Raw genomic sequence first — 10,146 nt, forward strand, 5'->3', positions numbered from 1 at the left:
TGAGTGTGTGTGTGTGTGTGTGTGTGGACTGGGGCTGGGTCGTGCTGCTCCCTCGGCTCTCGGCTCCTGGTTCCTGGTTCCTGGCTGTGGGCTCCGGGCTCCGGGCGGTGGGCGGATCCAGGATCAGTGCCAGCTGGTGACAGAGGCTCCGCTGACACACACACACACACACACACACACACACACACACAACAGCAGCAGCAGCAGCCGCGAGACACGCAGGAAGAAAAGTAACACACTCCAACTGTCTTCGACATGCCTCAGGTAAGAGTCCGCACTCTGGTCTTTACAGAACCGGACCGAAACTGGATCTGAGTTCAGCAACGAAGAGCTTTTAAAGTCTCATCGAGTTTTCTGGGGAGAAAAAAAAGTGTTTTTTTTTCTTCTGCGGAGTGATTCGGCTCCAGACCGAACAACTTCCTCAATTATTCTTTAGAGCGGGACAAGTCGGGCGGCGGTTTCCCAACGACCAGAGAAAGTTTTCTGAGCGGGACCTGAGACCCGGAGAGGTCCACATGAACCGCGGGAGTTCCTCTCAGCGGACGCGGGAGCCGTTCGCGGCCCAGCCTCGGCGCTCAGGTCTGTCGTGCTGCCAGCGGCCCCTCCCTGAGATCCAGTAACTGTGGTAGTCAGTCCTGACACACCTTTACAGGTCTCCTGGTGCTACCTGAGCCCACCACTTACCTGTCACAGGATCACATTATTACAGCTTTAATGTGGCTGTAATATATGAACAGAGTCAGTGACCCGGGGCAGGTCCAGTCCTGTGTGAGGGGCCCAGCTGGAGCCGGGACAGAGGTCCACCTGAGTGACTTCTCTTTGTTTCAGGGCCTTTCTCATCGTGCTGCGTTCAAGCTCCTATCCTGTTTATAATCTGGAGGGGGGGGGGGGTCACTGTGGGCTGCCAGCAGGGGCCTGTGCCACCTCTGGTCCCCACGTTATCTGGTCTCTGTCCTCACAGGACGAGTCCACACCAGTACGCCACAGTCCTGCAGAGATGACCGGGCTCCTGTGCAGCCGGCCGTCCTCTCCGTCCCTCTGTGGGACCGTCCCGGACCGAACTGTAGAGGTTCAGACTGACAGAGCTGGATCTGGGTGTGGTGCTGGCCTCTGACTTTAACTGTTTACACTGAAACTAGATCACTGCTTCTGTAATAAAGGTAAAGAAGCTCTTATACAGACAAACACAGAAACAGTAACAAAGTGAAGCCTCAGTGTTTTTAATGGGACGTCAGTTTTTTCAAGCACAATATTATCTGTGTAACACATTGGTTAATATAACGAGGTGTAACTCCAGGACTCGGTCTGCTCGCTGTGGGAGGGTTGTAGTCGAGGTGACGAGGGCCTGCAGCAGCTTGTGGTGCATCAGTCAGAGAGGGTGTGGTTTTCACAAAGCCGTTGATCCACATGTATTGAATAACTGTAGCAAGAGCGAGTTCCTGTGTGAAGCCGCTCTGATCCACATCACAGGTGGACGGCTTCTGTCAGACACTGTTCTGCAATCAAACCTGAAATTCAACAAGTTTTGCTGAAGAACTAAAAAGTGTTTGACCGTCTGTGAAGGAGCCACATGGTGACGCCACAGGAAGCGTCCTCTGCTGTCTCTGTGGTTGTTGTGAAAGCGTCGGCCCCTAGGGGGCGTCAGTCAGTCACAGTATGGACAGAGGAGAGAGAAATCCTTCTGTAACCTCAGTGGAAAGTTCATGTTGAAGCTGTTTGTGTTTTGAATGAACAGACCGTGTATTTGTATTTCTTATATTTGTTTCAATAAATCACATCAGTGTTGACAGGAGCTGATCAAAGATGGCGGCTAGGTTATCAATACAACATAAAAGCACATTAACAGGCGGTTTTTCTTTTTTATAATGTTGTTTTTATTGTGTTTTAACTAAGAAATACATTGATGCTTTACATACATTTTTTGTTTTTAATCTCACTATTTCATCTCTTTAACATCCAAACTGAATAAATCACTGTGTGATGAACTCGCTGTTGTTTCCGTCTCCTCGTCATCGTTTCCAGCTGCAGCGAAGCGTCTGTGCTCCACCTGCTCATCAGACTCACACCCAACACACCGGAGCGTTTAGCAGCTAAAGAGCCGGATATTTCCCTCAGTAGCTGGTGGAGACCAAACACGGAGCTCAAAGACACGAATCATCGTGTCGCTCTGTAGCTGCCGGGAGTTTGAATATCCTGTTATATAATATAACTGTTTGCTGACAGGTTCATAATAAACTTGATGTCGTGATGTCATGACGTCGTGATGTCATGATGTCATGGTCACAGGTTGTTGTGTTGCTCCTACAGCTGTAACACTGAATCCTGAGTACGACTAGACAACAGTTAAAGAATTAGGTATTCAACATGAGATTTAAAGGTCGTTCTTAATCTTGTCTAAAACTAATCTCATCAGAGCTTTTGATCGTATCACATGGTCTTCCTCAGCAGCTGGAGGTTGAACACTTTCTTTACGACTTATCCATTTAGGCTTATAGATCAGAAACATCTACCACAAGATCTGATTGGATCCATTTTGTGATCCGTGATTGAGAGCTCCACTAAATGGCCCTTGTGGTAGATTGTCATCTCAGCTCTAAAACTTGTAAACAACATTGTTTACAGGCTTTAAAAAGCCCCGGGCCAAATGGTGAAGGGCGGATCTCGGCCGGTCTCCAGACTCACATCAGCTGCTGCGGAGCCAAAGCTAAAGGGGATCAAAAACACACATTCACACCTTATTCAAACAGAACTTACCTGCCATTGGTCTAACGGCCTGCAGCTGTGAGACTTCACTAAATGTGAGGGATGACTTCAGTCTAACTTCATCCTCTCTGTGGTTTTAGGGCTCTGAAGTTAAACATCAACAGTCCACCTCTTCCCTCCTCGCTCACACCTGTGACGATGCAGGTGATGAGTCACCTCACAGGAAGCCCTGAAAACACTGAGGGTCAGCTCTCTGACCTTAAAACTGTAATAACTGATTCTGCCTCAAGCTAATGTTAGCCTAAACAAGCTAATGTTAGCCTAAACAAGCTAATGTTAGCCTAAACAAGTTAATGTTAGCCTAATCAAGCTGACGTTAACCTAAACACAATAACATTAGCCTAAACAACCTAATCTTAACTAAACAAGCTAATGATAGCCTAAACAAGCTAACGTTAACCTAAACAGAATAACGTTAGCCTAAACAAGCTAACGTTAACCTAAACAAAATAACGTTAGCCTAAACAAGCTAACGTTAGCCTCTGTGACCGTTGTGTGTGGAGCGTTGCTACAACAATTAACATAAAAATCTTTTATGCTCACATGGCAAACTCCAGTGTTTCCTCTCGTTTAGCTCTGTGTTTGGTCTCCACCAGCTCCTGAGGGAAATATCTGCCTCTTTACATTATAATTATAAAATATTTTTGTATTTCCCCTGCTCATTGGCCAAATGCTGCATTTGTTGTCTCTGCAGAGGAGGTGGAGCTTTGGGGTGAAGAGCCAATAGCAAAGGCTGATAGAGATGAAAGTGTTATTAGATATCGGTCTGATCATGTGTTTCCTCCTGTCTTTTTTCCTTTCTTGCTCCATCTTCACCTTCCTCGTCCTTTCCCCCAGTATTCAGACCTGGAGACGGCCATTAACACACTGGTCACCCAGTTCCACTCTGCTTCAGCTGACAACGGTCCAACGCTGAAGACTGATGAATTCAAAGGCCTTCTGTCCTCCCAGATGCCGAACCTGGTCAAGGTAAAACTTCCTCCATGTGCTTCACCCCCGCTGACTGCAGCAGCTTCCTCACCTCATACAGACAGTCAGAAACATGCTCTCTCTCTCTCTCTCTCTCTCTCTCTCTCTCTCTCTCTCTCTCTCTCTCTCTCTCTCTCTCTCTCCACTTTCGTGCAAAACATTGCTGAATGTCTTTGTCTTTAACAGTGATGTTTGTTGGTAAATGTGGGACGTTCATGTCACATGTCTCAAGCTTCAAAACCTGAAACAAGGAAGTGAGTTTGGTGACGTACATCAAGGTTTTGTGCAGGGACTCGTATGATTGGTTCAACTCGAGAGAAACTATGATGATTTTTTATCAAATTTATGAAATGAAAAATTTGTGGAAAATTTGCAAAAGTTGCGGTGATTGGATAAAAATGCAAGGACGCAGAGAATTCACAGGGATTGGTTGAATTTTCGTTAATTATTGTGATCGCAAACATCACAACTTTCTGCAGGGACTGATATTATATAAACTGAATAACTCACTGTGTATATACATAAAATATACACTTGTCAGTTTATTAGGGACACCCAACTAAATCTACAGAAATGGATTTGCTATTTCTGCACCAGATCACATTCCTGTACATGTGGATTGTGGATTATATAGAAAGGTCAAAGGTCACATCTTTGTTGTGGTGGTGGTCTTCTTCTGTGTCTGTCGTCTGAATGCTGTCTCTCTCTTCGTCGTCCGGTCAGCGTCACTGTGTTCCCCTCTGCAGAGTACTGTGTCATAACTTCCTGAAAACAAGAACTTCATTTTCATCTTCCTCGTGTTGTGCTGTTGTGTTCCCACAGGGGATCGGAACAGACCAGGGACTGGGCGAGATCATGAGGAAGATGGGCGTCGGCGACGGGGAGGGCATCTCTTTCAAGCATTTCTGGAACCTGATCCAGTCGGTAGCCACTTCGCAGCACAGCCTCCTCAGCAGCAACAAGGGCTCCTCATGCAACTGCATCCTCCTGTGAAGAGGAGGCTCTCGGCCCAACACATCAGCGAGCTCTGAGTTTCCACCCAAACAGGGTGAAAGTATGTACATCACTCTCCTATCCAGGTGTCAGACAGAATACAAAGGTGCACACAGCAAGCTGTTCCCCACATTTAAGACTGAAACATTACAGGTGTAAACGCTGCCGTCTCATCTGCCTGTGTCCTGTCCAGCATCCTCTGCACCAGTTAAACTCCAGGCCAGTTTGCATCTCTCACATTGTGCAGGTCGACACACAGTTTGAAAACTCCATTTAGAACCAGCTCACAATAAAAATATTCAAACATCTGTTGGTAGCATCTACTGATCATGAATGAAGTTATGTTATAAGTTCCTGTTCCTGGACCGGACGGTCTGTGGCCGGCATGTTATTACCCACGCTAAGCTAAGGTTAGCTGTCCGTTCTGCTGTCGGTTAGAAACACCCTGATTTTGGTCTGTCACCCTCAGCTCCTCAGACTTCCTCCCTGACGTACAGTGAGGTTTCAACCCTCAGCTGTGAGCTGGGAGGAGGTGAGAGGAGGGGAGGTGCTATCAACAAAATCAGGAGGGGGGGGGGGGCAGCAAGTCTCTGTGACGCAGCCAAACAAAGACACAGCTTCAGCATCAAACTGACTCGACTTCACACTCTGAAGGCTCCAGGTCTCACGGCGTCAGTCTCTTTGTCTGAGGCCTGAATTTAACTGGTGCTGAAGGTCGCTGGACGTTTAGAGTCATTCACACAGTCACTCTCATATTTGTTCATCTCATTTAGTTTAGTTTGCGTCAGCGGGATAAACGACCCGCTGTCGCTCGAAGCTTCACAGGACGTGATGCGATACAACATCAGTCACTGGTTTAGGAAAGGTAACGAGCAGGCTGCCGGGGCTCCATGTCTTCCTCACAGAGGTCATCTCACTAGTTAACCACTTCAATGCAAAGCCTGTCGTTTATATACAGTAATAGCGTGTATGTGCTCTGATGAAACAAAGTGATGTGCCTTCAAACAAAACAACTGCAGCTCCAACATGAACGATTTCTTCTCTCATCGGTGCAGAACTGACCGCAGGATAAATTCTCCGTATGACAGTTTACACAATAACTTCCACTAAAAAACCTCGTCTGAATATTCACCTACATGATACTAATCATCTCCTTTTGACTTCACATGCATCAGTAACAAAACACACAATTATCGTTTGGATTTTTCTAAATGTTTAATCAGTTTCTTCTGGAGACAGAAACATCCGTGTGCTTTATAGCCCCTTTATATGTTTGTACTAGTGATGCTTCATCCTCAGTGATTCTGCATTTTCTATGTATTTATATTTTGTAATTCTCTGTATTCTGACCTTTGTGACACCATAAGAAAAATGATGTAATAAACATAAAAAAAAAATCACCAACACTGCATGTGTTATGGTTTAATCATTTATTATGTTAATAAGAAAAAAGTGTGAATTATCTGCTGTTTTATTGCTTTCATTTAGGACTTTATTGAATGAACTATGCAGCATTTTATTGCAGCTTTATATCAGCGTAAAGTAAAACACATCATCTGTGTGACGACAGGCGCTGCCTCTCATTACACCGACATTACGGATTCAAATCCTCGTGGAGAGATGGCGCACATCCTCTCTTGAGTTTCTTTCCCTCAGGCGTACCTCGGAAGAACTCCAGAAAGGACGAGAACACGTACTTATTCATGATTTTGACCCTCCCAAAGATGTCCAGCTCCGTCTGCTCGTCGTGGTCGACTCCGTTCATCATCTGCTTCGATTTGATGTACAGGGCGTTTTCCTTCGCAATAACTTGATCCAACCAGATCTGCCTCTCCTGCGGCGCCATCTCATAGTTGTCGACGGTGCAGCCGTAGAATCCTCGCCGAAGATGTTGGGGCCAGGGTTGGTTGGTAACCATGGGGTGGTCATCTCCGACGAACGCCGTGCACAGTGGGCTGTCGGTCCCCCGTGAGCGGCCTACCTCACAGCCGATGACGCTCATGAGAAAAAGCGAGAAGGTTCTGAAGTTGCGCACAGATGCTGAAAACACGGCGGCCATGAAGTATTGACCCCACCTCTCACAGTTGTAATTACACTCCTGGAACTGGAAGGTCTGTCGACAGAAGTCGTTGAACTTGGACGGTTTGAGACCCTGGCTCAGGTCCTGCAGGGAGGACTCGCCCCACTGCTCCTCGAAGCTCTGGCGGAAACGTTCGACCTCAGCTTGGTTTTCAGTGCTCATGAACTTCCCCATCAGACTTACACTAAGATTTGCCCGGTGCACTTTGTAGATGCATTCATTGAGAACGTAGTAAAGGTCTGATACGACTTCCTCTCTGGCGTTGTATCGTATCTCCACAAGTAGATCCTGAATGTTCACAATATGCTTGAAGACAATGTTGTCTCCTCCTGGTCCTGGTTCTGTGAGCCAAACTGCTTTCACGTGTCTTTGCTCGCTGTCGTAATCAGGAGCTCGTCTTCTTTCGTTCTCCTCAAAGAACAGGCTCCACGTCAGCCCCTCCAGGCAGTCTATCGACGGGTACTTCTTACGCAGCTCCATCGGGACAAACATTTGTGGGTGACTTGGCCAATCCAGCGTCTGAACATACAGAGCTTTTCCTTTATAACCAGGGAGCTCTGGCCCTGCGCAGCCAAGTCCCTCTTTGGTGAGCAGGTCCCCTGTTTGGTCCAGTTCAGCAGTGACTCTTCTTCTGTGGTCATGGGCCGTCCAGACTCCATCAGCTCCGGTCATCATCGCTCCGTCAGAGCTGACGGACAGGAAGGAGGTGTACAGGTGCAGCTTTGTCTCCACGCCGACGGACCGGAGACCTCGTAGCAGCTGCAGCATGAAGTGAGGGTCATTCCCAAGGTTGCAACTGATGAGGCTGATGGAGCCAAGAGGACCGGAGAAGAGTTCGGTTTCTAAGGTTGACACCAGTCTGACCAGTTCCTCCGGGCCGCGTCCCGCCAGCTGGACTGTTCCATCGGTGCCCGTGCCGCCATGACCAACCAGCACGACATCATGACCTCCAGTAGAGGAGAAACGCCTTCCTCTGAGAAGATGCAGCGCCCCCTTCTGGTACCTCAGCAGAGTGGATCCGCTGGGATGCCTCTCATACAGGTACGTGGCTGACTCAGTCACAGCAGCGTCCTCTTCCATTATAACTACAGTCTCGTGGCTGGATGCAGCATCACGTTCTCTAAGGGTCATGTGCTGTTGGTTGGACATCGTCTCCGTCTCAGCTGTGTCATCATGGCTGACTCTAAAACCATCTGAAAGAGTCAAATAAACTGGAAAGACGTCCTCAATGAGACCAGTACCTCTGACACAACCCGTCTGATTCTCAGGACCCGGGGAATCGAACACAGAACTCCAGCGGTCAGAGATTCTCTGACACGGCGTCTTCGACGTGGAAATCAGAGGTCGTGTAAACGCCAGATCTACAGTGTCACTGACTGCATCTCCAGCATCAAGGAGGGAGGGGTCAGACCCCGGTGGAGTCATCTGGAGACGGATCCTGGAAACAGAAAAGAGGCGGGAGAGTCACGAGTCACGGTTCGTTAAAGTAGAATGAACTGTGTGTGCAGGACAGTTTATAACATGGCTTCTCCTTTCCCACTTGTTTTCAAAATAATAGTAATTTTACTATAAAAAAGTCTATATTGATAGTCAGAGCTGATCAGACATGATGAGGCGTCTCACCTGTTTCCTACATCAGAGCTGAGCGGAGTCGGCCCGACACTCCAGTCTGTAATGAAACACACAGCAGCTGTTGGTGTAACATGCTGATAATCATTAGCTGTGATCATGTGCTCCTGTGATGAGGTCACAGCAGCCACCGTCATAAACGACACTAACTAGGTTTTCTATGGGATGACAACAGTGACAGTAACATCCTGACCCTGAAAACAAAACCTGAACTGAAAAAGAAAACGATGCCATCGAAAAACTTTTATTGGTTAAATTTGTATTGGCACCGAAAAAGGTAAAACACCTGCATTAAAAAAAAACTACAATCTTACAATCTTGTCCAATTAATGTTTTCTAATACTTAAGTATGTCGTGTTTTTACCTGCAGTTCTGGAGTTGCAGGTGAATTAGTGTAGCTTTGTTTTGAATGTCTTAATTAAGGATTTATTATTTAAATCATTATTTTATCTCATTTTACATCAATGTTTTTTATGTTTTTCATTTTAGATCAATGATTTTAACATGTTTTATGTTCATTTAATGTCTTTTCTTTTCATGTGAAGCACTTGGTGCTAAATTTACCAAGTATGAAAGGTGCTATACAAATAAAGTTTATTTGTATTATTATTATTATTATTATAATTGTTATGTCTTGTCAGGGTTCTGAGTGTAAATAAATCAAGTGCTCCTTGCTCTTCCCCTCAAGCCCCCCCCCCCTTACCCCAAAACAGTGACAGAAAGTTGAAAGTTAAAACTTTCTGTCAAAATAGTAACAGCGTAAAAACTTAAAAAAGACATGAAGAAGAAATCTGCAGCTTGACACTGAAAAACATCATAATAGAAAGCGATCAGAGTGTGATGTCACTGTTTGAGCCCAGTGGTTCCTCTGCTTCATGTCTGATGGAGAGAACCAGCGCAGTGAAGGAGTTAAAGTCTTATTCTTCATCAAACACATTAAAACAGCGTCGGAGGTCTCACCTGTGTCGACTCCTGCCGCCACACACACCTGAACGAACACATAAAACCCACAGACTGTGAACATGGCTGCGAGCTGCTGCGAGGACGTGAAGGTGTCTGTGAGTTCAGCCGAGCAGCTTCACATCTCAACACACATTTGTTTAGATAAGAATGAAAATGAGGCGTCGGTCGTTATGAAGCAACCGGCTGTGAACATGAAGTCTGCGGTCAAACATGTAGATTAACCTGAGGGCCTGTCCCACTGCTCCACCTCTGTCACTACACCTGTGCAGTCTAATGCAGGTGAGGATACGCTTCATGTTCTCCACTGTGGTTCAACTTCCTCCTCAAGTAAATAACTAATAACGATTTAAAAAAGAATCATTAAATGTTCTTGTTTAAACTGAATCTAAATGTCGGAGGCCAGTTCCACAAAACGCCTTCAGTTAAGATTTTCCTTGAAATAAAAACAGTTGCTCAAAACAACCTAAAGACTTTTCCTCAAGCTTTCCTGAAAAAGTCCCTTAAGTGTTTAAATGTTTCTCCTGATCTTATTCTTACACTTAAAGAATCACTTTGAGTCACTGACGCACTAAAGACTTTAGTGACCAAACTAAGGAAAAAACTAAAAGCACCTGCGACTGTCTTCACTGTGACATGAGTTTAATGTGAGTGTTCCTAGTAGCAGCAAATCAACTGTCTCCATGGAAACTGTAGAATTTTACTGCTGTAAAAAATCCTCCACTGCTGCAAATACCTCAACATTTTTATCA

At 46.0% G+C, this 10,146-nt stretch overlaps 2 protein-coding genes across 2 annotated transcripts; one reads left to right on the plus strand and one right to left on the minus strand.

The window, feature by feature from the left end:
- The first annotated feature begins 110 nt into the window (after positions 1–110).
- On the plus strand, positions 111–6,131 carry s100v2 (S100 calcium binding protein V2). Its single transcript, XM_023419258.2, has 3 exons — positions 111–264; positions 3,601–3,732; positions 4,555–6,131. Exons 1-3 carry the CDS (start codon positions 256–258, stop codon positions 4,723–4,725), a joined length of 312 nt encoding a protein of 103 aa, XP_023275026.1. The 5' UTR covers positions 111–255; the 3' UTR covers positions 4,726–6,131.
- Positions 6,132–6,140: 9 nt separating this feature from the next.
- LOC147818387 (uncharacterized) lies at positions 6,141–9,459 on the minus strand. Its single transcript, XM_087177386.1, has 3 exons — positions 9,395–9,459; positions 8,429–8,474; positions 6,141–8,243 (listed from the first exon to the last, which is right to left on the minus strand). Exons 1-3 carry the CDS (start codon positions 9,456–9,458, stop codon positions 6,320–6,322), a joined length of 2,034 nt encoding a protein of 677 aa, XP_087033512.1. The 5' UTR covers position 9,459; the 3' UTR covers positions 6,141–6,319.
- Positions 9,460–10,146: the final 687 nt, after the last annotated feature.

This window comes from Seriola lalandi, unplaced genomic scaffold (assembly GCF_002814215.2).
Source record: "Seriola lalandi dorsalis isolate HSWRI2012SDOR001 ecotype SW California unplaced genomic scaffold, Sedor1 jcf7180002054595, whole genome shotgun sequence".
Taxonomy (NCBI): Eukaryota; Metazoa; Chordata; class Actinopteri; order Carangiformes; family Carangidae; genus Seriola; species Seriola lalandi.